Source organism: Gopherus flavomarginatus, chromosome 3, assembly GCF_025201925.1.
Source record: "Gopherus flavomarginatus isolate rGopFla2 chromosome 3, rGopFla2.mat.asm, whole genome shotgun sequence".
In the NCBI taxonomy this organism is placed as follows: domain Eukaryota; kingdom Metazoa; phylum Chordata; order Testudines; family Testudinidae; genus Gopherus; species Gopherus flavomarginatus.
In genome coordinates this window covers 51,856,811-51,884,598 of record NC_066619.1, presented here as the reverse complement: position 1 = coordinate 51,884,598, position 27,788 = coordinate 51,856,811, and the positions used below count along the sequence as shown (strand labels likewise).

General features: G+C 42.0%; 2 protein-coding genes across 6 annotated transcripts in view; one reads left to right on the top strand and one right to left on the bottom strand.

Moving 5' to 3' along the window:
- FAM151B (family with sequence similarity 151 member B) overlaps positions 1-27,788 on the bottom strand; it is a 310,696-nt gene that overhangs the window by 151,596 nt on the left and 131,312 nt on the right. The window lies entirely within an intron of this gene.
- Positions 32-27,699, top strand: DHFR (dihydrofolate reductase). Of its 4 annotated transcripts, none has more exons than XM_050946150.1 (7): positions 184-232; positions 817-866; positions 1,415-1,573; positions 5,488-5,593; positions 18,120-18,246; positions 26,636-26,751; positions 27,551-27,699. In XM_050946150.1, the coding sequence occupies exons 4-7, from the start codon at positions 5,508-5,510 to the stop codon at positions 27,627-27,629; spliced, it is 408 nt and encodes a 135-aa protein (XP_050802107.1). In that variant the 5' UTR covers positions 184-232; positions 817-866; positions 1,415-1,573; positions 5,488-5,507; the 3' UTR covers positions 27,630-27,699. The 4 variants fall into 4 exon arrangements, with proteins under 4 accessions (XP_050802105.1, XP_050802107.1, XP_050802106.1 ...); XM_050946151.1 differs by lacking the exon at positions 184-232 and adding an exon at positions 364-448; XM_050946148.1 differs by lacking the exon at positions 1,415-1,573 and having other exon boundaries at positions 32-232.

Genomic DNA, 27,788 nt, shown 5'->3' with positions numbered 1-27,788 from the left:
CTGTCCAGGTCACGTGGGGTTTTGTCGCGAGCCGCGAGCTGTCCCTCCCCCGCCCCCGACGAGGCACGGAAGGCCGCCTGTGTCGCTCTGCGCGTATTCAGCGCTCTGAGGTACGGAGCGGGAGGTGACAGCCGAAAGGCAGCGCCATGGTCCGGCCCTTAAACGTCATAGCCGCCGTGTGCCAGAACATGGGCATCGGGAAGAACGGAGACCTCCCTTGGCCCCCACTCAGGTACTGCGGCCCGGGCCCCTTCGGCCGAGAGCTGCGCAAATGGACTGCAAGTCCTAGCGCGCGGTGCTGCGCGTGCCCATGGGTCGGGTGCTTCTGAAGGGGGCGTGGCCAGCCGGGATGTGTAGGCTGCGGGGAGGGGGCTGTTGGCGCCGCCGCGCAGGACAGGGGAGGTTCAGCGGGACTACGTGGGGCCTTTGGGTGTCTGAAACCAGACAGGTGAGTAGCAGCAGAACAGGGGCCATTTGCTGGGTTGCGGGTCTCCTGCAGGAAACGAGCGCGATGGGTCTCAGGCGCGTTCCTAGCAGTTCGGGGCACGGGGCTGGATTACTTACTTCCCCAGGACTTCGGGCGCAAAGGTCCCGTTTCAGGCATGGCTGTACGCAGCCTTGCACTATTGCTTTCTATGGATCTGTCATAAACCTAAATGAATCGAGGACTTCTGCATGGTACCTCAGGGGCAATAAATGTGCTTACATTCATTTAAAATTCACTTACGTTCTTTGTTTATTATCAACAAAAGAAATCCAAACACATTTTTCTGAGTAAACCTACATTGTGATATTTTTTTCTTGTTCTACTGATAGGAATGAGTTTAAGTATTTTCAGAGAATGACCACGACAACTACTGTAGAAGGTAATATTTATGTTTTTCACTTTTTATGCTTCTACTTATTAAAATTAGTTTCTGTGATGTCACTAAATTGAAAAGATTAGTAACTTTCCTGTCTATATTGCCTTTATTTTTGTTTTAGTATAAAATAAGTTAATACATGTATCCTTTCATATTACTGTTATATAGCTATTTACACTGATCATGTCTACTCTGTGTCTTGCATTGAACCAAGTATACTTAACAAATAAGTATGTCTGTCTACTCAGTGCACATGCTGGATTGAGATAAATGTTCATAATGGTTTTTTTTTGAGAATGTAATTTGACTGAAAGAGTGAAATTCTAATAATTTGCAAATTACAAAGCATAATTACGCTATAAAAATAGGTAGTTTTTCATCTTGCTTTTACCTACCTGTTAATAAAAGTAGAAATGGAACTATTTAGTTTATTGCAGACTGTAACACTTTTTATAGTCTGAAAAAGTTTGCTTCCTTTTCTCTAAATCAAAATGGAGGACTATTGCTTTTGAGAAACTAGCACTGAGTGGTGGGATTGCATCATTATCCAGGTCTGGCATGATGAGCAGTGGCTGCAGAACTTTGGGATGCAGAAAGCCACCTTCCAGGAACTGTGTGCGGCACAAGGACATCAAAATGAGAGCCGCTTTCTTGGTGGAGAAGTTCAAGGCGATCACTGTGTGGAAGTTGGCAGCTCCAGACTGCTATTGGTCGGTTGCGAATCAGTTTGGAGTTAGAAAGTTGACCATTGGGGCTGCATTAACGCAAGTGTGCAGAGCCATTGATGGCATCCTGCTGTGAAGGACTGTGACTCTTGGCAATGTGCATGAAATAGTGAATGGCTTTGCAGCAGTGGGATTCCCTAATTGTGATGGGCCAATAGATGACACACACATTCCAGTGGACGGGCATGGATGGTGTCCCTAGCCTCTGTTTGCCAGAAACTGGGAATGAGTGACAGGGAATGGGTCGCTTGATGATTACCTGTTTTGTTCATTCCCTCTGGGGCACTTAGCATTGGCCACTGTTGGTAGACAGGATACTGGGCTAGATGAACTTTTGGTCTGACCCAGTATGGCTGTTCTTAAGTAAAACTTTTTAAACTGAATATTCAAAAAAAATTCTATATAATATTAGGCTGAATATCAAAATTGCATAATTGTTATGGCACAGATTTTTTTATACATGCCTTTTTTAGGATTTATTTAAAAAAAGAAAAAAAGGTTCTTCTACTTGACCCCACTACTTTGGTGTGTCATCACATTTAGGAATCTTGGTTCAGATTGGAGTGTATGCCAGAACCATATTAAAGATGGCATGTTGTGATTTCTGAAAAGGTTGTGCAAAAATTATATTGCTCTTTGAGCAATGCCAGCTAACTCATTATTAGGAAACTTTCGACCTTCTTAACTGGATAAACCCAGGTCAGTTGTATGTTGTTTTTTTTTATTCCCGATAGATGTTGATTGTGTAGAGTCTGTTTCTAAACTGACAATGCTAGTTACATATGTATATAAATTTCTAAAAATGTGTGATGAATTACACTTACATGGCTAACTTTTCAAAAGTCTGATTGTCATTAAACTTTACACAGTAAACTACTTACTGCTTTAAAGTCCTAACCATCTCATTTTGTTTAGTGGTTTGGATTGTATGAACAACTGGATGAGTTAAATTACAAAGTATTTAATCCACAGGTCCCCAAACGTTGGAATGCGCTCCTGTAGGGGGTTGCGGAGGAATGTTCAGGGGGCGCAGCAGGGCACGGGCCAGCACCCAGTGGGGGAGGGGAGGGAGCGCTACCTGGTCCCAGCCACAGCCCCCTTTCCCCGTCCACGGCCCTGGGTGGGGGACACAACCATGAAAAGTTTGGGGACCACTGATCTAATCCCTTTTTTGAAAAAGCTCTTATTTCCATAGCTCATTTTCCCTCTGAGAGACTTCCTTACATCCTTGTAATACACTTCTTTTTATAAGGGCTTGTCTACACAAAAGGGGGGTTATTGTGAAGCTTTTGCTGTGCATCTGGTAAAGCACTGTATGCAAACTACACCAACAGCATGCACATGGAAAGCCCATTCCGTTTTTTCAGTTTGCATTGTGTGTTCATATGGTGGTGGCTTTCTGCAAATTGAGGGTGTTGTGCTTTCAGAGGGTATCCCATGGTCTGTTGCTTCATTACAGCATGCATCCTGGGACTGTTTTCACTGTGAGTCAGAAAGACTCCTAGCTCAAAGCTGCAAAAAATGGCTGCTACCATGGGGCACCCAGAACAGAAGCTAGCAAGTTAACACAATAATAATTAGTAAATTGTAAAGATAGGTGGTTACAAGCTGAAGTTCCCCCTGGAGTATCTGCCTCTTCAGTCCTGTTTTGGGCTTCTGGCTGGGACTTGGGCTTGGCCAATGCACAGCAAGAATTGGGTTGGGTTTCAACCTGTTGTGCATCAGAGTCCTGAGTCCCAGACAGATCCTGACTTTCAGGAGACAACTCCTCTCCAGCCTTGTCCTGCTCATCTTCCAGTGATTATTGTCAGTCTTCTTCAAGTTGGGGCAGGGAAGAGACCTGTCAGGAGGATCCACAAACTGTCTGGGGTGGGTGGCTGTATAATTGTGTGAAATCCAGTCCAGTTATTCATAAAATGGACAGGTCACACATCCCCTGCCTAATATTTTCCTTGCATCCCTGATTTTAATGTAGATCCTCTTGAACTTCTTGCTCTTTGTTCAGCACTGATAGGTGTCCCAGCCATGACCCCTCACAGACAACTGCTTTGCAATATCCACAAACAGGCTTTATTACAGTAGGTGGCCACAAGATCTTCTTGCACTGATGCTTCTCCCCAGATGGTTGTGAGATCCATGGTCTCAGCACAGCTACAAGCAGCAGCATCTTGTGGTGTTTGTGGCTTAAAATTGCTGTAGTATCACAAGAATGCTGAAATACTCAAACCCAGGACCAAATGGGCCAAATCTGGCCCCATGTGTCAGCTTTTAAATGAGGGAGTGGATTTCCCTGGGAACTTGACACCAGAGCAGGCGAAGGCATACGTGTCAGCAGATAGGTCAGTAACAGTCAACCTCAAAGCAGTGTGGAATAGCCATTGGAGGCATGTAAATAGTGATGTGCAGTTGTTGCCTGCACACAAACAACAGGCCAAACTAATTCAATTTGCAGCAAACTTAGTCCACTTTGCAAGAGGATTCCAGAATGCAGTAAGTGCAGAGTCGATGCACTATGATACATTGTGTCACATATATGCTAGTGTTTTAGATGCAGATTAACTCCACTTGGAACTAGTGCAAAACTTCCATGTAGTCAAGCCCTGTTGTACTCCTTTAGAAACATCCTAATATCTAATGTTAATTGAGAGAGGTTTCCTTGCTGTAAATCTAATTTAAAGATATTGCAACAAATTTTACTTTATGTTTTCATTCTTGTAAATTTGCCCAACTATGATGGAATGTTCTTGAACAGTGTTCCTTTTAAAGTTATAAATGCATGACCACAAGCCTAAATCCACCCGCTTTCATCTCATAGTGCAATAGTTGCACATCTTGGCATGACATAATTAAGATACATATTGATATGTATCTTTCTATTTTGTTTTCATTGTTGTAAAGAGAAACCTCAAAGTAAAATGCATGGCTTATTAGATTTCAAAATGAAAGTATTAATTGGCAGGAGGGAGGGGGAGATGCATACTGGTTCAAGAGTTTATACAAAATAGCATTATCACTTGTAGCTGGGGTCCCAGATCTTAAAAAAAGAGAGTTTCCAAACAAGTAAGAAGCTTTATGTTTACCAGCATTATTGTGCTTGTGTGTAGCTTCAGTTTACACCTAATTCTATGCATGACTGCCAGTACTTTCATATGTACACTTTGGTTTTACACAGTGAATCATGGAGTGGTGGTGGTCTACTAAGCTAGTACACTAAATGCTGGTGTGAATGGTCTCATTTTTGCCACTAACATTTTTAAATGGTGATGTTAAGTTTGGCACAAAGTCCAGCTTTGTAAACAGTCCGATTTAGTTTCAGGTTGTAGGTGAGTTTGTCTCCTAAGTTGCACTAGCTCTGAAATGTTTGTAGTGGCAAAATCGTTTTTCTATAATTTAGTGGGATGTGTAGATCCTACATTTTTAGGGAAAGAGATATTTCACATGCTTTTAAGTTTAAATATCACATACTGAACGTGTTTAAAATTTGTTTCTAGTGAAAAGAACCAGCATTCCAGGAAGTTAGGGCCAGATCAAAGCAGCCACGAAGCTGTTCTCTTTTGTATAGTATGGATATTCTGTTAATTATAAGTCATACAGTTATATTTAAAACTTAGATTTTTTGTTCGGCTTTTTAAAAGAATGCATACCAAGGCCTTGATCCTGCAAACACTTATGTATGTTACTTTATTCACATGAGCAATCACAGGATCCACCCCTAAGTTTGATCTTTTACTTACATTTAGTCTTGCCAATGTTTAAAATTGGCACTTAAACATATTAACTGTTTAAATAAACTTCAAAGGAGATTGAGGAGATAAATCCACTAGATGTCACTAAACTACCACCTCTGATTCTGTACTAAGTTGAAACAGTTTTTAAAAAAAGTTTTGTATATTACACAGGTAAACAGAATGTGGTGATAATGGGTAAGAGGACCTGGTTCTCAATTCCTGAGAAGGATCGTCCCTTAAAAGACAGAATTAATATAGTGCTTAGCAGAGAGCTCAGGTAAGTACAAATCCTGATGATCTCTTAAGTAAATGATAATCATGTTAACTTTGATTACTATTTGTGTAGTGTTTCATAACTTAACGTTGGAGTAATACAACTATGAAGTGTCTGTCTTAAATTACCTGGAGTCATTTGTAAAATAACATTTTTTGGAGTGGGTGGGATAAATAGAACATGCAGCCTGTCTCTCATGTTCCTCATATAAAACAACTTTTGCTAAGTTACCTAGAGTCAATCTTGTTGATTTGTGTAGAAAATCCTTTTTTGTGTTTGCCTGTCTATCTGTCCATCCTAAGAGTCTGAGCTTCTTGAGGCAGGGACCACCCCTTTTTGTATGTCTGAAAAGAACTTAACGTGGACATTACTTCTTCTGTTGTATATAGGCTTTCATACCACATATCACCATGGTACCACAAATCATAGAAGATTAGGGTTGGAAGAGACCTCAGGAGACCATGTAGGGAAATAAAGATAACTCTGCCTGATAAAGTAATTTTAAGAGTGATAATTTTCATATTCAGTTATGTATATTAAGGAAGTTTCTCTGTAACTATTGGTGGTCCCGAGTGCTAACTTTGTGTACCTGTTCCAAAGGGTGCTAGCAAAAGTTGAAAGATTCCTCCAATTTTCTTGTGTCTAATGACTAAAATGTATGAAGTGCAAGATATGATCAAACTTCAGACTTACCTCATTGTACAAGAACCGAGTAGCATGTCAATAGCAAAAGTTTAAAAATCACTTGGTCCTTAAAGTTCAAGAATTTTCCTCCACCTGATCCTCACTTGTTTGATAAATGTAGCTTAATATAGGTGCCGACTTCCTCAGTTCCCGGGTGGTGCTTGACCCCTACTCCACCCCAGGCCCTGCCCCCATTCCTCCCCTTCTCTCAAACCCTATTCCTGCCCCTGCCCTCCTCCTCCTCCTCGCGCCTCCTGCACGCCACTGAACAGCTGATGAAGGGACGTGCTGGGAAGGAGGAGAAGGCGCTGACCCTCTGGGCTGCTGGTGGGTGTTGAGCACATACAGTTTGTTTGTTTGTTTTTTTTCCTGTCAGTGCTCCAGCTCCAGTGCACCCACAGGGTCAGCACCTATGACTCTCATACTTTTCCTTCAGTCAGCTTTCTGATACTTGTATTAAGATTAGTTCTTCTTCAAGTAATTGCACGTGTCCATTCCACCATAGATCTTTAGTCTGATCAGTTTTAAATTTCAGTACTGGAGCTACACTTCCATCTCCAGGGTTTAAATCATGTTGTTCATGTAGCAAATTGATGCCAGTGAGTGACCCATACCCCAGCTGCCTGAAATGCTTGAGGAAATCCCATGTGAGTGATGTGTCACATTTGCAAAGGATTTAAGACTAACTCAGAGAAGGACAGAGTAGCCACCCTTAAGTGTCTTCATATAGAGTCAGCATTCCATCTATCCTTAGTGCCGTCCTTTTCAGACCAGGCATCAGATACGTAAGAATTTGTCTGACTGCTCTGCCTGAGTTGTCTGTCATTGGAGCTGAGAAAGAGGCACAAGATTTCTGGGGACTTGGTACCTAACTCAGCAATATCATCACTACTGAACCCTCCCTAAAGGCAAGAATTCCTGGAGGGACTGTAAGAGGAGGCACCCCTCAGAATATTCTTAATTTAAGAAGAGGAAGTTGTAAAGCTGTGCCAGCTCCATTGAGATGGACTCCTGAAGTATTCACTGTAGCTTCTTCAGGCTATCTTCTGGAGAAACTGCAAGCCCAAGAGACTGTGCTGGTACAGTTGACACTGGAATGGTACGCAGCTACTAGATAGCTACTTAACTTCTCAATATTGGTTCTAGTGGTGCAGGAAGGCTTCCAGCTGGTTCTGGTAATTAGGCTTCCAGCCGTCAGGCTTCTGAAGCTTGCAGTGCCATTGCAATTGACTCTTTCCTTGCCTCATAAAACAGTACTGTCAGGAAGAGGGAAGCCAGCTATGATTTCCCTGGTACTACTACCATCTCTAGAGTCAGGCTCGCTCTCTCTGTTGTCAATGAGTTCTGCCCCTCTGTTATCAGAGGTCTGAATCTTCATTCTCTTCATACACCACAGGTTGGGTCTTATGTGTCTCAACCTAGGTACAGTGTGCATTCTCCATCTGAGACTTATGTGCCATGGGTCTTAAAGCAGCCACCTGCCAAGGAGCCATGGCCTGGTTGAGAATGGACCCCAGCACCATGTCAGAGGCCTTTTTGGACCCTATGCAGTTTTCCCCCCAATCTGCCAGGTCATCTCTTCATCCACCTCCGTCTATCTCCTTGGGTGCACGATGAGTGCATCAGCACCAGAAACAACATCTTCCTGTAGTTGATACCAGAACTGGTACTGAGCAAGTAGAAGACATTCCAGCAGTTCCTCCAGCACATAAAATAGAGCAAATGTAGTCTCAGCATCCATCTACATCATCTTACTCATCACCAGATGAGGCTGTAGAGGCAATGAGTGACTCCTCCACATCAGGAGATTATAGCACTCACCGGGACTTATTAAACAGATTGGGCAGTACTGATCGATGAGGCAATTTTGGAGCCAATCAAGGTATTACAACAGACCCCATCTTCCTTCCCCACTCCGTAGCAAAAAAAAGGCAGAGAGGAGATACTCTGTCCATTCTAAGGGTTTTGAATATCTGTACAGATAGACTCTTCCAGGCTCTTTAGTAGTTGCCAGAGCTAATGCATTGGAGAGGCAAGGACACCAGCATCAACTCTAAAAGGGCAAGATTCAAAGATGCTAGACCTTTTTGGTTATTCTGCAGCAGATCTGCGGGTTAGCATTGCAAATCAACAGGAATGTCTAGGTCAGTATGACTTCACCTTGTCAGATAACATGTTTAAGTCTAAAGACAGGTTACCTGACAACTGCAGACAGGAATTCATTGTGATTATGGACACGGGCAAGCTAGTGGCCAGAACAGCTCTTCAGGCCAGCTTGGCTGCAGCTGACTCTGTGACTCAAGTCATGGCATCTGCCGTAACTATGAGAAGGTGTTTGCGACTGCGGTCTTCTGGTCGCCTGCCAGAAGTTCAGCAGCAGAGACACCAGAACAGGGCGGTCCACGGGGCCATGGCCCTCCCACTTTTGAAAGTGGATGGGCCTGGCCCCGCCCCCAAGCTCAGCAGAAACCCGACCCAGGTAAGAGAGACCCAGGGAGCCCAGGCAGCAAAGGACCTTCCACCTGCCTGGGGTGGGGGGCGCCTGAGAGCAGCTCATGTCCCCAACCCCCACCCAGGGCAGATAGAGGGTCCATGGCTTCCCACAGCTGCCCGGAAAGTTTTTACCATGGCCCAGCTGCGTGGCTTCTGCTCCCAAGGCCCTGCTTCCAAGGCCAGGCCAGGTGCTAGAGCTGGGTCAGGGTAAGAGCCACGCAGGCAACTGTAGGGAGTTGTGGACTCTACATCTGCCTTGGGCAGGGCACATGGGGTGGGGACTGCTCTCAGCCTCCAGTTTATCCCCCACCCCAGGCAGATTACCCAGGCTCCCTGACCCAGCTCTGGCTTCTGGCTTGGTTGGGGGAACAGGGCCTCAGGGAAAAAGGAGGAGTAGGAGGCGAGGCCACAGAGGGAGAGGGGCCTCATTTCCCCCCCCCACACACACACTTACTTTTTTAGGAAGAATCCATCACTCCTGTTCAGCAGACCATCCAAGACCTCCCATATGAAGGACCTTTCCTTTTTTGGACAAAGCAGTTGATAGGCTCGATAGCCTAAAAGATTCAGAAGTGATTCAGAAGTCATTTGCAAGGCAACCACCACCACCTTCGTCTCCTGCAACAGCTTGTTAGTCCAAACAAGGGTTTTGACATGTTGGTTAAGGACAGACTACCAGGCCCCAGAGTGCCATCTGCTCCTGCCATCCTATTTGCCAATCATTTATCCCGCTTCCTAAGGGCTTGGTCCCATATCATTTCAGATCTGAGAATCTTAAGCACGGTGGATTTGATCAAAGACTCCACATACACCTGCATACTCTCTGTGCCAATCAAAGAAAGAGCCCACATGTCTGATGACTCTGTCAGCTTGTTTTCTGTAAGAAGAAACTGTGAATATGGACTCAAGGAAAGATCCTTCATCGCTGGACTATCTGAATTCTTACAGAGTAAAGTAACTGAACAAGAAGACTGAGATCCCCAGAGTTATTCTGAGTAGCCCTGAGAGACTTTTTAGAAACTGGAACTATAGACTTTGACTCACCTATACATATATTTTACATGATTTAACCTCTCAATAACTGTTATTTCTTTTTCTTAGCTAATAAGCCTGTAGTTAGTTTACTACAGAATTGACCTACCAGTGTTATCTTTGGTGTAGATCTAGGATGCAACTCGACCTGGGTGAGTCCCTGGTCTCTTGGGACTGGGAATAACCTAGAATAATTGATTTATTTTATTTTATTTTTGTATAAGTGACCATTTTTCACATAGTCCAGCTTGCCTGGGTGCCAAGATATAGTCCCCTTAGATATTCCAGTCTATCTGTGACTCCATCATAAGACTATTGTAGTACTTTGGGTGTTGACATTTGGTACTGGGTTTGTGAAATGTAATTACAGAACATGTCACCAGTTTGGGATGTCTGCCCTCCTTTTGACAGTCTGCCCTGCTGTAGGCATTCATACTCTGAGCCACTCCAGACATTGTGACAATGGCTATCCTAGTTTCCATTATTTCTTCACTGGAGCAAGGGGACTGGTACTCTGCCCACGACTTGAAAGACACTTACTTTCATGTAGCGAACCACCAGAAGTCTTTCAGATTCATGCTAAATGGGATCCACTACCAATTTACAGTGCTTCCATTTAGTCTGTTGGTAGCTCCTTGGTTTTTTATAAAATGCATAGAAGTGATAGCAGTATTCCTTCAAAAGTCAGGGGGCAACATGTTCCCTTACCTGGACAACTGGCTAGGGAGAGGCCAGTCCAAGTTTCAAGTAATGTCTAGAATAGCCCTTATCCGATGAACTGGGTGTCCTAGTCAATGTGGACAAATCAATTCTGAATCCAGTACAGAGAACAGAATTTATCAGAGCAGTCCTAAGCTCTACAAAGGCCAAAGCTTTTCTACTGCAATCAAGGTTTGAAACATTGTGGAGCTTAGTTCTGGAACTAAAAACACATCCTATCACTAAAGTATGCAGCTGCCTAAGGTTCCTAGGTACATGCTGCCATGTGCCCTATGTAGTGCAGTATGCCAGACTACACCGCAGAAAGCTACAAGGATGGCTAGCTTCAGTGTATTCAGCACGCAGTCATCACTTAGACATAGTGGTTCTAGTACCAATACTAATCTTGTCCTCTCGGGATTGGTGGACAGACCATCTGCAAGTTTGTATGGGGGGTGTTCCCTTTGCTTCCCTGCAACCAGCACTTAGCTTAGTCACAGATGCATTGTCCCTGGGTTGGGGAGCACACATGGAAGGAGGAGTCCTATTACCTGCAAAAATTCTCTGTTATGCGTACACTCTGGGGCAGTGGTCTCCAACCTTTTTCATCTGGTAGGCACCAGACAATGAGCCACGGAGGAGCATGGCAGCGGATGAGCATCCACCGAAATTCCGCCAAGCGGCAACGTCAATAGGCGTCACCGCCAACAAGCAGAGTCATCCACAGGGGTCGCTACCAAAATATCGCCGAAAATCAGTGGCATTTCAGCGGCAATGCTTCTGGATGATGCAGCTTGTCGGCGGCATTTCGGTGGATGTTGGTCTGCTGGCCAGTATGCGGGCACACTTAGACGCCTTGGTGGGCATCATGGCATCTGCGGGCACCGCATTGGGGACCTCTGCTCTAGGGGCTCCCTCCTTACCCAGTTCCTAGGGCTCAGGGCATAACCTGTGGGTTTGCAGGACCTTTTACCAGTGAAAAAGCCTTACACAGAAATATCCTTATCCTCTACTTATTAACAATTACCAAATAGAATACACATGCTAAGCATACAATGCTATGCTCACCAATCCTAATCGGGCAGGCAGACTTTCCCTGTTAGCCAGTCAAGGTCAGTCTTGTCTGGATTCTGTTTGCTGCATGTCATGGTTGTGCAGAGGATTCTTAGCAGCTTTGATCTTAGGCTGTGTCTTAGAGGTGAGTTCTTCTTCTTCCCGGTCTTTCCTTCTTCTTATTCTTCTGTTCCTTCTGCTGGTCTCCTCCTTGGGACCCAGTTTATATAGTGAAACTTAAGTCCTGCTTAGCTATACCTTAACCAGTCATTTTACTAAAATATTACTAAACAATTCTCTAACCAATCCTAACATATTGTAAAACAGTTCTTTAACCATCTTACCCCACCACCTTAATTGATTTTATACCTAGCAAAATTAATTATCTAACAGAAACAATCAAAAAAACAGAGATCATACAGACAAATAAATAGAGAAGTGGGGACCATAAAGACAAAACAATAAAGAAATGAGGATTTCACAACCATAACTATTGATAAGTGATTTCTTGCCAGACAGAATGCTATCAAACTAAGTTTTCTTTAACCATTTTAAGATCTGTTTCTTTATCTGGTGATGGTGGGTGCTAGTAGGATAGGATCATCTTAACAGCCCAATTTTACATTGTTTTAATGTAATTTAGATGGAATGTGAAGATGAAACTTGTTGCTTCTCGCCTAATGGCTGCTTCTCTCCTAATGTGGCTACAGGAAAAGGCCCTATCCGGACAGTCCCTGCAGTCTCAGGGTCTTCGGTCTTCCCAAGCCCTGAAGGCTCATATAAACATCAGAGACTTGGGAGCAGTCCATCTTGCGAGCCTGACCTTTCTTCCACATTTCAAGGAACAGAGTTACTGTGTTGTCTGTCTGTTAATACTAGCAGATTATGTGTTATGTGACTAGACAAGGAGGGTATTCCACTCAGTTGTGTGAGGAGGTTATCCTCTGGTGGGAGTTTTACATATTTGGCTCCGTTCACCTCAGAGCTGCTTACCTTCCAGGGGTGCAGAATACTCTCGTAGACCAGATGAGCAGGTCCTTCTCCTGTCACTATGAGCAGCAATTATGGCTGGACGTGGCCAGATCCACCTTCTGGCCATCAGTGACTCACCAAGTGGGCCTGTTTGCAACAGGAACCAGTAGAAAGTTCCATCACTTCTGTTCCGCTGGGAGGTGTCACAGCCCAGGTTTATTGACAGGTGCATTTCTGTAACCCTGGAGGAACACCTTACTATATGCCTTGTGTCTAATTATTTTACTGCCCAAAGTCTTGTCCAAGATCAAACAGGGCCATGGTCACCTTATACTTATAGCACCAGAGTAGCCTTGACCCTGCTAACCTTGTCAGTCAGACCTCCGCTGACATGATTTCCCAGGACTATGACCACCTCCTCCACCTCAACCTGCAGGCCCTCCACTTGACAGGCTGGATGTTTCATGGCTAAGCCTACGTTTTAGTCATGGGTATTTTTAGTAAAAGTCATGGATAGGTCATGGGCAGTAAACCAGAATTCACGGACCACGACCTGGGGAGGGGAGCAGCTGTGGGGGGGGGGGGGTGGCCCTGGGGATGCTGGCGCTCGGAGGGGGCGCCACAGGTGCTTGGGGGCATGGAGAGAGTTGACAGGGATGGGGCAGGTTCCCTACCCATCTCCTGGGAAGTGGCAGCCTCCAGCTCTTAGCTCAATGTGCTGCCTGCACTCCACCCCAAGCCCCGATTCTGCAGCTCTCAGTGGCTAGGAACTGCAGCCAGTGCCTGCAGGCTGGGGGCAGCATGTGGAGCTAGGAACTAAGGAAGGGGAGCCTCCCCCACACCCCAATCCCCTGCCCTGAGCCCCCCTCACACCCAAATTCCTGCTGCTGGAGGATAGGGGCGAGGGCTGAAGACTGCCCCAGCAGCAGCCAGTGCAGCTGGCCCAGGGTCTGCCCAAGCTGCTCAGGCAGCTCCCAGGCCAGTCACATGGGCTGCTGCAGAAGTCACAAAGGTCACGGCAAGTCATGGAATCCATGACAAACACAGAGCCTTATTCAGGGTTAACACCATTAGAAATGGCTTGCAAAAAGTACTTATAAATAGTAGAAAGCCTTCAATTAGGACAGGGGATCCCAAACTTGGTTTGCTGCTTGTTTGGAGTAAGCTTCTGGTGGGCCACGAGACACTTTGTTATCTGAGCATCCACAGGTGCGGCCACCTGCAGCTCCAGTGGCTGCAGTTCTGAACCTAAAACATCATGGTCTAGCAGTTAGCACTGTCAAGGTTCATCTGGCAACTATTTCAGCTTTCTATCTGTTGGTGAACAACAGATCCCCCACATCCCCTCACTATCAGGTTTTTGAAAGGCCTGGACAGAATATTCTTACAAGTACAAGAACATATTCTCCCATGGGAGCTGAACCTGGTGTTAGCAAACTTAATGGGACCATCATTTAAACCACTCTCGCTCATTCTCTACTTCCCCTGTCTGTGAAGGTGGCAATTTTGATCACAATTACCTTGGCAAGAAGACAGCTCTGATTTCAGAGTGCCCCTATGCAGTCTTCTATAAGGACAGGGTTTACTTTTGCTTTCACACTAAGTTCCTGACAAAAGTGGTTTCCAGCTCTCACATTAATCAGGCAATCTATTTGCCAACTTTCTTCCGAAAGCCTCATGCTCAGAGAGATGAAGAAAATTTCCGCTCATTAGACATCAGAAGAGTTTTAGCCTTTTATTTGGACCAGACTAAATCATTTAGATCATCACCTTTGTTCATTGTGGTGGACAGAAGGAAATGCCACAAGTATTTGTTCAGAGGACTTCCTCCTGGATTTCTTTGTGTATTCATTTGTGTTACCAGTTGGCTAATGTCACTCCACCAGTTGGAATGCTTGCCTATTCAACTAGGGCACATGCAGCATCTGCAGCTTTTCTGGCACAAGTTCCTATTCTGGACATTTGCAAAGTAGCAACTTGGTCATCAGTAGACATATTTGCTTTTCATTACGCTATAGCCCATCAGTCCAGGAACAGTAAGATTCAGGCCTTTTGTTCTACAATCACTGTTCAGAAAGACTGCAGATCCACCTCCAGATCAATCTGCTTGTGAATCACCTACAGTGGAACAAATGTTTGTAATCAGTTGAAGAAGAAATGGTTAACTACCTTTTCATAACTGTTGTTCTGTTGAAATGTGTTGCATGTGTCCATTTCACGACCCACCTTCCTTCCCATCTCTGTTGAAGTCTGTATGGCAGGCAGAAACTGAGGGATGGGGAGGGTGTTAGGGACAGCTCCACTCTTTTTATATTTTATATCTTCATGCAGAGATGCACAGCAGCAGAGGGCACTCAAGGCACCCTGGCAGGTAACAGAGCAGGAGGGGAATCTGTCAGTCATGCACTGGGCATACACTCACCTGCAGTAGAATGAATGTGTGCAACACATCTCAAAAAACAGCTAGTAAGCATTTATTATCCCACATAACATCGTTATGCTAGTTCCAACACACAAGAGGACAGCCTAATTGTTGTCCATAATGTTACTTTATATAAGAGAGAGAGGTTAGGGTATTACCAGGAACCAGAGAAACTAATTTTATTCCCAGTCACGTACAAATCTTTGTAATAAAGGGTACTGGATTGCTTAATGAGATAGAGGTGAAGTTCTTGCCTATGCCACCAGTTCCAGTCCAGGCCAACTGCAAAGGACCTCATGCTGCAGTTTGTAATATATAGGCAGATTGCTGTGCTCACGTGGAGCCCCATTGAAATCAGTGGGTATTCATATGGGTTCAGCAGTCCATCTTCATACTATACAGGGATTGCGAGATCAGTGTCAAAAGGTGTTAACCTCTGAGAATTACTTAATGTCCCATGTCATAAATTTAATTTTAACCCCGTTCTCAGGGAACAGGTATTCAGTGTTTCTCAGTCTCACGTGCATACATCATTATAATTGGCATTAATTGGCCAACTTATTACCCAAGTCTGGGCCTGGAAACTATTTTACTCTCATACCCCTGGAGCTGGCCCCTCTGGAACATTGTTGGTGGGACAGTCATGGTTCTGCACCTGTTCTGTGGATGACCCCAATATCCAGAGCAGTCAATTCAGCGCTCTTCATATGTGCATTCTTGAATTCACTTTAACTTATTATATGTGTATGTCAAATCTACATGCAGACATTTTGAGCCTTCTCATACTCTCTGTAGTTCCTGCATTTAATCACATTTCTGTAGTTTGATTGCTTGGTAATTTGATTGCTTGTGTTACTTTTTCTGGGGTTTTCTTTTTCTATTTAGTTTTCTTTCTTTTGAGGTAGTAATAGCGTTTAAGGGGAAACCTATACTTCTAGTTTCTCAGAGCCTTGCTCCATGCTTCTCTTAAGCTACCACACTCCCTAGTGACAAGCAACTCCCCTTTTAACAACAGATGTTAACTTGTGAACATCCATAACCAGAAGCCAATAAATGTAAACGTCTTGCAGGTTGGATAATTCTTCACAACTTTCTCCACTCTTCCCAGTTTTGAGATATTCTATTAATGTATTTCCCTACCCTGCTCAGTAGAGCCAAATAAAAGTAAAATGTAACATGTCCAAACACTCTTGAAATTATGCACTTCACATTGTAAACGCTATTCATAGTAAATTGAAGCCAAAATAAAGTAGAAAGGAATCCCACTGGGGAAATGTGTAATGTAGATTAGAGTTTCTCCTAAAGTGATGAGGATGTTTATTCATTTTGCATATAGCAGTCAGTGAAGTTAATTTTTGCAGCTGCTAGAGCCATGTTCTATTGTTATGTTTTTCTGTGCAAAGATTGTTGTTGTTTGGGGGGGCAAGAAGGTTAATTGTTTTCATTACTAAGGAGACAGGAAGTGCCTTAAACCAGAGTCAAAAACCTTTTTTTTTTTTCTTTTTTTTTTTTTTTTTTTTGGACCAAAATTGTTAAAACAGTTCAAGAGACAGGACTAGTGTTTGAGAGAACATGTTAACTACAGGAAATCTGGTAGATAGGCCACCCAAACTATAAAGAGTAGAAGCAGGGAGAAAGTATGTTTTCATCTAATTATAGCTACATTACACTGTGCTGCCCATAACTGGGTTAACCAATGTCACACATCTGCTCCTAGACCTACAGCATTTAAAAATTTCAGCAATCATCCAAAATTTTAAACTTTCTCAAGAGGATACCCTATTCAGTATTGCATCCCCATCAGCCATTGTACCGGTCTACAAAGGGAGGGCCCAATCATGCTCTTCAACAAAAAACAAACAAAAGCACCTGGACATACACATACAACCCTAGTGTGTTACACATAATTCTGTTTTGTTTATGGGCATTTCACTAGAACAGTGGCTCTCAACCTTTCCAGACTATTGTACCCCTTTCAGGAAGCTGATTTGTCTTGCGTATTCCCAAGTAACACCTCACTTAAAAACAACTTGGTTACAAAAATCAGACACAAATATACAAAAGTGTCTTAAGCATTATTACTGAAAAATTGCTTACTTTTTCCTTTTTACCAAATTATAAAATCAATTGGAATAAAAATATTGTACTTACATTTCAATGTATAGTATGTAGAACAGCATAAACAAGTCATTGTATGAAATTTTAGTTTGTACTGACTTCACTAGTGCTTTTTATGTAGCCTCTTGTAAAACTATACAAGTGTCTAGATGAGTCGATGTACCCCCTGGAAGACCTCTGCATACCCACAGGGATACACATACCCCTAGTTGAAAACCACTGGACTAGAACAAAAACTGGTGGAAGATATTGCAAGAAAACATTTTACATTGATTTACATTTTATACATTTTTTCTAAAATAGCCAAATACCTGAACAGACCTGATTTATATTAACAGAGTTGTGCACATTGACAGAAGTTTGTAATACCTGAAGTACTTTAAAAGCTAAATTGTTTGGGCATAGCTTCAAATCTGCAGGTAATGACTGCACATCCAGTTAAATAGAAGTTCAGATTAGCATTATCATGTTTGGAAGGAAAGCAAAATTAAAGTAACTGGGTTTTTTTGACAGGGGGTAGAGAAAGGGGGTTGTTGTGTGTCTAGCTTCATTATGAAAAGCGTTCTTTTAGTAGGAGTCAAGTTGAAACAAAAGTCTGGTAGTTTAATTAGACTTATCAATCTAAGTCTCTTGTTTTTAAAAAACAAAAACAGGAGTCCTTGTGGCACCTTAGAGACCAACAGATTTATTTGGGCATAGGCTTTCATGGGCACAAGGACCCCTCATTTTTTTGCTGATATAGACTAACACAGCTACCACTGAAATAAGTCTTTTGTGTTATTTAAATATTCAATATAAAATTTAAGCCCCATAATTTATAATACAACTTAATTAGTTGTTTGTTAAAATAAAATGCTGATTGGTAATGCAGAAGATTCTATTCCACTGTATGATGGAAACTTTTAATTAGACTTTTTTTTTTAAGTAAGTTTATCTTGTTGCTAAAGATTGTGTTACATGTGAAATGTATTTGGGCATGTTTATAAACAGAAATTTAGACAAAATATAAAGTAGCTACTTAATTTACACTAACTATCACAAACTCTGTTTTTCTAGGGAACCCCCAAAAGGAGCACATTATCTTGCCAAAAGTCTGGATGATGCTTTAGTTCTTCTGGACTCACCAGAGTTAAAAAGTAAGATAGACATGGTTTGGATCATCGGAGGTAGTTCCATTTATAAGGTACAGTTGGAACACTAAATTAATACTCTTAAAATGGTATTGTGGGACCATGAGAGGCGGGAGCCAGATGACTCAGCACTTATCTCACACATATAATAACTTGTTGTATTGATGAAGTACTTATGACAGGACTAGCACTGGGGATGCTCAAACCCATATTGGCTGGCTCCAACTGGACAGGCAGCAACTAGCAACAAACTCTCAAGTGTTGACCTTTTTATACCTTATTTATCAGACCTATGACTGTGGCCACTATTTCTCGAATCCTTTCCTTTGCTAAAACCAGTTAGAACCATCTTTGATAACTGGGGCCTCTTCTTCAAAGACTTTCCTTCTATCTTATCAGCCATATTCCAGGTCCAGTATTTGCAATCAAACATACCATCTTTCAAGGCCTTTCCAAAACTGCTACACAGCTGCATTTTACACAAACTGCAAAGCATGTAGACACGTTTAGCTAAGTTAATTTAACCATTTACATGTACTTATCTAATCCTACAGCTGGGCTGCAGAAAATGGCCCTGCAGTTGAAGCTCATGGACACTAGAAGGTACTATGGACCTGTATGTGAGCAAAAGGGTATCTGGGAAAGCAGGCAAGCAGTGAGGGGGCAGAAGAGATGATAATGGAGAAGAAAGTGAGGGGTGTACCTAGTGTCCTCCACCTAGCAACCAGCTATGCCCCTTGCAGACACTCCCATTCCAAGCCACTCATCTTTCCCCAGTCACACCTCCTTTACCATCATCAGCTTCCTCTGGACACTCACTCTCTCCACACGTCCACCCCCATCCTCTGCTTCTCCCTAAAGCTATCTAACCATCTCTAGTGAACATCCCTATAAACCAAGCTACTGACAATCACTGAGCTTCCCCCATCCCCATTTTCTCTCTCCTCCCCCTTGACATTCCCTTCCACAAACTTAGCTTTTTCACACTCCCCTCTTATCCCATTTTTCATCTATTCACCTCACACATCCATTTGTGCCCTCTTCCCACCTAAGTACTCACCTACTTTCCAGACACTTTTCAGTACCCACCCACTTACTACATTTGCCAAATTTTTTGAAAGTCCATTTCTTATCCTGACAACTGTTTGGGGCAAAGTGTATTGAACTAAAGCTTAAGTTTAGGATCATATACAAATTATTTACAAATAATTCAGTGTGCTAATTGTCATATTTATAACTATTATGCACCAGGTGTTGCACATGGGGCTGCACAAAACTTGAACAGCTATAAACAGACACCAAACCCCCTTAGAGACACAAAGTAGGGACCAGCACAGCTGCAATTAAACTACATACAACAATCCCCATTCTCAGGAGGCTGTGGAGTAGGAAAGAGAGAGAACATTTCCTTTCCCTGTCAGCAGGGAAGTGTTTGAAAGTTTTCAGACACCCTTTTAACCAGATGATGTGAAAGAGGACCCCTCTCCAGGATCCTGTTATGAATCACAACAGCCTTCTGTTTCCCAGCAGCTAGGATTAATGGGGAGCTGGGCTTCTTGCAAGGCCTTTGCCTCAGGATTTCTGATAACTCACAAACACACATTCACTTTTTTGTATTTTCCTCTAGCTAGTAGATTTAGTCTCATAATGGTTTTGAGCATGGAAAAAATTATCACTGATCATCAATTCTAGATCTATGTTCTGCCAACCTCAGTGTGTTTACAAAAAGATTTTTCTTGAACCCCTTCGCTATAACTGATTAAAGTAAATTTATATCTTTTCTCTGTAATGGAGAGAAGGTGTCATTAAGTTCTTATGCTTCAGACTGCAGATCCTTGCAGTCCCCCAGGAGCTTGCCTTTAGCTCCCTCTCTGCCTGCCAGCTGCTTGCTGTCTTCTGCCTGCAAGGCAGCCTGTTCTCCTCAAGCTCTAGGGAGTGACTAAAGGTGCTTTGCTCCCCAGCCCTTCTTATATGGGCAAGTCCAGCCCTGACTGACTGCTCCTTGCAGCCCCTCTCTGATTGGCTGCCTCTTGCACAGCCTCCCTACGGCTCTATTAACCCCTTATGGGCCAGTTCGGGGCATCTGCCTTACCACAGAGAGAAAGACAAAGTTCTGAAATCAAAAATACTGGGCCTGCTGGATGTCCAGTTGCATTCTAACAAGTATAGCCCCTATCCAGAGGGAAAAAATAAAATACCCAACACAATCCTCAACATCTTGGTGTCCTTGCCACAAGACACTGATGAACAGACTTCTCAATACACATTAGATAGTGTGACAGCTTATTCCAGAGAGAGAGGCTTAAAAGAGAAGGCAGTGCTCTCATTCCATGTTCTGAATACCAAGATAACAAAGGTCAGTCTGGAGATACCAGAAACATCCTGGTTCTCTCCTACACCAGCCGTTTCAGTATTCCAGGAAGAAAGGAATGGAAAGTTAGGAATCTGGCTCCCACTCAGCTTTTATAGCCCTTGGCTTGACAGGCCAGCAAGTGTTGCCAATCCTCAGGCCAGCATCAGGCCTTTTCCGTCAGCCCTAATCTGCTTCCCTTGATTGTAGCTGACTGGACAGAGACTAATTAGGTGCTTTTTCACCAGCACCCTGCTACCCACTCACCCAGCAACAAAACTAAAAAACAATGAATATATGACTAACGTCCTCGCTTGTCTTGCATACAAGACTCTCTTGCCCAGTTTCAATATTACTGTATAGGTCAAACAGCTTATCTCCTGAAGTTTTTAACTTGATAGAGGGAAGTTACTTTAAAGCCTCTCAGGATTAAACATTTAAAATACAAGTTGTTTAATTTTATATATGGTCTGTTCTCAGGCTATTTCTCTCAGAAAACCACAGCAGCCAAACAGTCAATGATGTTTCCTACGTAATAACTTTCATGTATTATTTGATTACATTTTGGAAAATGTATTGTTAATTTGGCAGCAGAAGAAAATGGGAAGGCTTACTGTACTTGGTGGGAAGATTGTATTTTGGATTTTTGTTGTTGTTTTAATTAGGCTGTGATAATGGAAATAAAAGTTTTAATACATAACACCTTTGGCAAGAGTGGATAATTTTCTGCAATGAGCTTTGAACAGGAAAACTCTAAATGTGTACATATTTCTTGTATTTATTTTAAACTAGTAAGTGGATCAGTTTTTTGTTTGGTTTTCATTAAAGATTCTCTTTTGTAATGCTCTTAGACTTGAATCCTAGTAACACTGTGCTGTGGCTTCTAAAAAGACATATTATCCAGTATTCACATATCCAGGTGTCAATATAAATATTTATGTAACAAGTAATTCAAAATGGCAAATATTATATTTTTGGATTAATTAAGAAGCATCCATTCATACTTGCTTATTGTAGCAAGTCTCTTGCATATGATTAACTACCTTTAACTGAGCACTTGTTGACTAGCTATACAGGTTGGCTGGTTCTGAAGCCCTTGTGTGTTGTAAATGCCATATTTGCTAAGCTTCAAGTTTCAATACACAATATGGCTCTTCTTTCCTTTGGGGGGAAGAAAAAGCTTAATAACTTGCATTACTATCTTTACAGATAGATTAGAGGTTTTTTCCTTATATTAACATTTTAAAATGAATATTTTCTTTTCTTTCTAGGGTTTTATACCACATAGCATCATAATATCTGAGCATTTTACAGATTTTAAATAGAAATACATGGCATCTGTTTCTCTCTCTCTCTATTCTCTGTGTGGAGAGAAACTTATTTAATTTCTGTGCTTATTGTGGGCAAAAAACTAGGTTATAAAAGTGCCTTTTGTTTTTTAGGTGGAGAGGTTCTTTTTGTTCTGATATATCCCAGCTGTGAGATCCACAGTTATGGGACATCTGCAGAGAAAGCTCTGTTTCCTATGTTTATTAGCCACACTTTTGTGGTTGACAATTCTATTGTTCCAGTAGATCTTCTGTTAAAGAACATCATCCAGAAGTTGATATGGTCACCAAAGAAGGTTGGGCCATTTACAAAGAGGGCTTCAGAACTCAGGACTGAAGTCTCAGACTTTACACTGCTTAGTGGGGAGCCAATATAAAAAGCGGAGCACTTAGTTCTTGTATCCTCTATAGACTTTGTTGCTAAGCAGGTGAACTTGTATAGCTTGAACTCCTTGAAACCTTTCTAAGGCTGACAATTCCATCCTTAGGTATATTGCACTGTAGCAATCAAACCCATAGATCATGAATGTGTGTTTCACAATAGCCAGTCTGATAAGGGATTTTGCACTTCTTAGATAGGCATAGATGGAAGAGTGCCTTTTTCATGAGCACAGCTATTTGTGTATCCATTATCAGTGAGGAATGGAAATCTAATGTCCTGTGTAATACAGGAGATCTGACTGGATGATTATAATGGTTCTTTCTGCCTTAAATCTATGGAAAAACTCTGAGGCTCCAGATGTATGCAACAATCTGAAGGTAGGCAAATTTGATGGAGGGTGGTGTTACGGTGGCACTGTTACTTTTTTGCACCAGAATTACCTTTGTCTTACATAGGGTTAGTTTCAGACAGCTGCTGCTTATGCAGATGCTGATGAATCTTGGCACTTGGATAGCTGGAAAATATTGTTTACCTCATTTTATTTCTGGCATCTGAATTCATGTGGATGTAAATTCCCCTTGTGGCTTCAAGTAGATGTAGTAGGCTGAATGAGATGATGGCAGTGGAAGAACAATTTCCCCCTCATGACCCGCTACGTGTAGTCTGAGAGAAGGGATTGAAACCATTTTAGTGCAGTCCTCCTAATACCTCTTCTATACATGATCTCTTCATTCCAGTTGATGGTACTAAATGCCCGAGATCCAGTATTTTAAGAATGGATCTGAACCTCAGTCTGTACGCAACAGTAGCTCATCTATCAGCATGACAAGTGCTGCTATGGTCTTGTCTCAGCCACAAACTAGATTGGGGGAGGGGGTTACAATATTAACGGTAGACAGATGGAGTTATTTATTACTGTTTAAAAGCTGTATTTTCTTTTGTAGGCAGGTCTGTTTAAATAGTTGAGATTTCTCCAGTATTCTTTGGTGGTAGGTTTTAGATGGCTAACGGTATCCTTTCACATACTTTAGAAAAACAGAGTGAAACCTTGCAGTATATTTTTTTAACAAAGCCTTCTAACATGGGAAAGAGTCACAAAAATATAGGACTGGAAGGGACTTTGATAGGAATCTAGTTATATATTCATGTTATCCAAAACAACCTGGCAGTGCTTATTCTTATGAATGAACATATTGGCTTGACCCTCTCCTGGAAAAAATGATGAAGGCAAAGGTTAGTATGAGTCAGAGATGCAATCGCAAATCATGTAAATATAAAAGGCTTTTAAATTTCCTTTTCAAAAGGTACTTGCTGAGATGGTAGAGGAAGATTTAGAAGACTGTTCTTTGAAGAGTAGAGGGGGAACTTTGAATGAGTGTACCAATATTTCTGTTTTGGCAGAATGAGCACCTTTCTAGCAATAGATAATTGGCCAATAATTTATAGAATCTTTCTTGCTAGATAGGGCCCTCCCAAATTCATGGTCCATTTTTGTAAATTTCACAGTAATAGTATTTTTAAAATCTTAAATGTCATGGTTTCAGATATTTAAATCTTAAATTTCACTGTGTTGTAACAAAACATGCATATATATTTAAAAACAACAAAATATAAACATGTAAAGCCCTTCAGACTCAGCGTTTTACAAACTGGGAGTCCCAAACCAAAAGAGGGTTGCAAGGCTATTGGGAGGAGGGGTCATGGTATTGCCACCCTTAACTTCTTCACAACCTTAAGAGCTGAGTGGCTGGAGAGCAGCAGCTGCTGGCCAGGTGCCCAGCTTTGAAGGCAGCGTAGAAGTAAGAGTGGCAGTACCATGACCCCCTACAGTAGCCTTGTGACCTCATTGTGGGTTGAGACCCCCAGTTTGAGAAATGTTATATGCTTTTACCCTATAGTACAGGGTACTTTTATAAAAGAGGGTAGAGAACCAGATTTCATGGTTTGTGATAAGTGTTTCCTGGCTGTGAATTGGATAGAGCTCTAGTGATAGAGCAGTGGTTCTGAAACTTTTGTCCTGGTGACCACTTTCACATAGCAAGTCTCTGAATGCAACCCCTCCTTATAAGGTAAAAACCACTTTAATATATTTAACACCATTATAAATGCTGCCTACAAATCCAGCTTTGGGGTAGAGGCTGACAGCTCACAACTCCCCCACCCCCACCCCCGTAATAACTTCATGACGCCCTGAGGGGTCTCAACCCCCAGTTTGAGAATCCCTGTGGTAGAGGATTCCAGTTGTGGATAGCATATGTAGTGGAACTCATGGAGTTTTGCTGTGCAGGGGTGGGTGGGCACACTGTGCACTGTCTTTTGTCGCTACTGGATCAAAAGCAATAGGACCTAGTGCAGATTTCCACCTCAGTCACTCACTTTAGTTACTGCAACTTGATGGGAGGATTTTTTAGTGCCAACTCACACAGTTATCACAAACGTTGTGGTATTGATAGTTACTAAAAGGTCCAGCTTTTGCAGACAAATGTTTACATGGGAATCCAAGCTTTCATGTATTTTTAAAGTTATTTTCAAACCCTCATAGGTGTAGAAAACAGTTTGAAAATGTGACCCAACTACATCTTATCGTCTCAAAAATCAAAAGGCAAACGAAGATAATTTTTTATTTTTTAAAGTCTCATGATTTTTGAATGTTTGGAGTTGGCAATAGGAAGGCTAACTCAGGAATAAATCTCTCAGATACTTGTATTTTGTTTTACTTTGTCAGCAGAAGTAAGGGAAGTGAGGTAGGTGTGACTGGTTCTTTCTGTCCCCACATGCCACCTGGAACTGGGTTATCACTGAGTCCTCTGTCTCATGAGCCTGGACTCCCTTTCACACTGTGCTGCTGTGACAAGCTGCGAAGCCCTCCAAGTTTGCCCTCACCCAAACATCCATAGGCAGGGGCCACACCCAGCTATGTTCATGAACACTGGGCTAGTGACTGCATGAACCAACAATAGAGAGGCTCCAGCCAAAATACTTCCAGTTCCCCAGACTAGGACCCCAGGGCCATACCATCCTGCCCTGGTCAAAAACCTGGCTAGTATGAGTTTATTACCCAGCCCACCGCTTCTACAAAGGTAAGTGGCCATGCACCAACCCTTGTTCCTGAGCTGAGATTTTTCCCCAAGCACTTCACCCAAACCAAACTGTTTTAGTTAAATATATATAAAACAGATGTATTAATTACAGAAAGATAGATTTCAAGTGATAAAGTAAATTACCATAAGAAATAAAAACGCAATCTAAGCCTAATATACATGATAGGATTTGAATCAAGCAGTATCTCACCCTGTTAAAAAGCAGTTTGCTGACATTTCATACACAGGCAGGGCTTTCTTCTTTCCTGCCTAAGACCAGTACTCTCCCTCTCCACACCCTCCCCCCAGTTCAGTCTTTTTTCCTGTAATATTTTCAGCTGTTGTGTTGTAGGAAGAGTGAGGTCCCCTCATGTTGTCACTTCCCCCTTTTACATTTTCTTCCAACTTGCTGGAAAGCTCTTTTGCTGTGATCTGGAGTCTCCACTGTGTAGTGCTATCTCTGAGAGGTTTCTATTGTATCCAGTTCCTGGGGTAATCCTTGTGACTAGGTATTTCCTCAGTAGACCATCAGCAGTGTTTGGCCTTTTTATTGTGTATCTGAAAGGCTGCTTGTGGGTGTTCCCAACCTCACAACATGTTTCAGTAGCACATACATAGCAAAACTTTAACTTCATATACAATGATAGCACATACAACTTAATAGGATATTAATGTTCAACAGATCAAGACTTTTAGAATGATACCTTCTTCACAGGGCATACTTTGTTCAAAACAAAATCATAATTATATCACCATGGTGAATATGGGGGGAAGTGTGTTTCTTTGGGGCACAGAGTGTCACAGTAGGTATTATCACCATTTAAAAATGAGACTGGGATGAAAAATTAATTACTTGCCAAAGATCACACTTTAAACTGGATGGAGCCAGAAATAGAACTAACATTTCCTGACTGTCAGTCCCATAATCACAATACACTAAAGACTCTTAAGTTTCATCTGTATACAATGTGAGAATTTTTCACAGTAACTGTATAGGGAACCATAAAATGTTGCCATTCTAAAACTCTGATCTCTTGTTTCTTTTTGGACATTACACTGGGGAGGTTTGGTGCAGATACTAAGGACAAGAATGTGGAAAAATGGCAAAGAAAAGTACCACTTGTAATGAGAAATCTACTGGATACTTGATTAAACTTTTATTTATATATAAGTTTAACTAAAAATAATTCTCAATCAAAATCTACATTAAAAATCTCCATGACAAAAACAATCCTCTGTTTTGCCTAGTTGTGGTGTTGTAGAAAGAAACTAAAATTTTAACCCTTTGTTTTGGTTTTTCAGGCAGCAATGGAGAAGCCAGTTCACCAGCGATTGTTTGTGACAAGAATTTTGCGTGAGTTTGAAAGTGACACATTTTTTCCAGAAATTGATTTGGAGAAATACAAACAGCTCCCAGAGTAAGTATCAAGATACATTAATAATCTGGTATGATTCATCTTCAAATAGCAGAAAAATGAGAGACTTCAGAATTAACTTTGAATTATTTTTTAATTTCATTTAGGGCCATCTTCTGCTCTCATTTCCTGCTATGTACATTTTCAATAATTTTTTTTATTTGAATAGTATGGCCTAGAAAGAATATGCAATGTCTAAGGGAAAACAGGTTTAATTCAAAAGAATTAATTAATGGAGTCATTGTCCAATGTAGTAAAAACAAATTAAGGCTCCAATCCTATAGCCAAAAATGTAAGCCTAAGGAGACTGCTCCCCTACGTAAAGTCACACATATGTGTAAATCTTTGCAGAATTAGGACCTTAATTTGTTTCACCCCATTTGACAGAAAAACACCCTCCAGTTGTCTCTAAGGGCTTGTCTTCAGTTCCATGTTAGCTTGAGCTGTAACTCAAGTTTTGCTCCTAACAACTCCTGTCCACAGAATCTCTCCTTCAAATTAAGTGGTTCTTTAAGATGGATCTATCTGGATTGTTTGGAGGAGCAGGGAAGTGGTTGAAGCTCAAGTACTGCTGATGCTGGAGCTAGCAATGCAGTTGAGATGCAATATCTTGAATTTATCCGCTGCTAAATCCAGTCATTCTGTTACTAATCATATCAATTGCTAAAAAAATTGATATGTAATCACCATTTCCATATTATGGGTGATGTTTTGGTTTTCAGACTTTTCCAGTTTGTTAGAAGTGTTGCAGATGATAGTCTATGAAATTATAGGGAGTTGTTTTTTTTTCTCCCCTTCCCAGATATCCAGGAGTCCCTGCTGATGTCCAGGAAGAGAATGGCATCCAGTACAAATATGAAGTGTATGAAAAAACTGTTTAGACATAGTTAATGTGAGGTTTATTGCACTAATGCATAGTGTCAACATATATTAAAAGTTTCATTATTTATACATTTTGTATAGTTACCAGAGAAACCACAGTTCTTTGAGTCTAGGCAGCTGATCAAAAGCACATTCAAGTTAATGACAAGACTCCCATT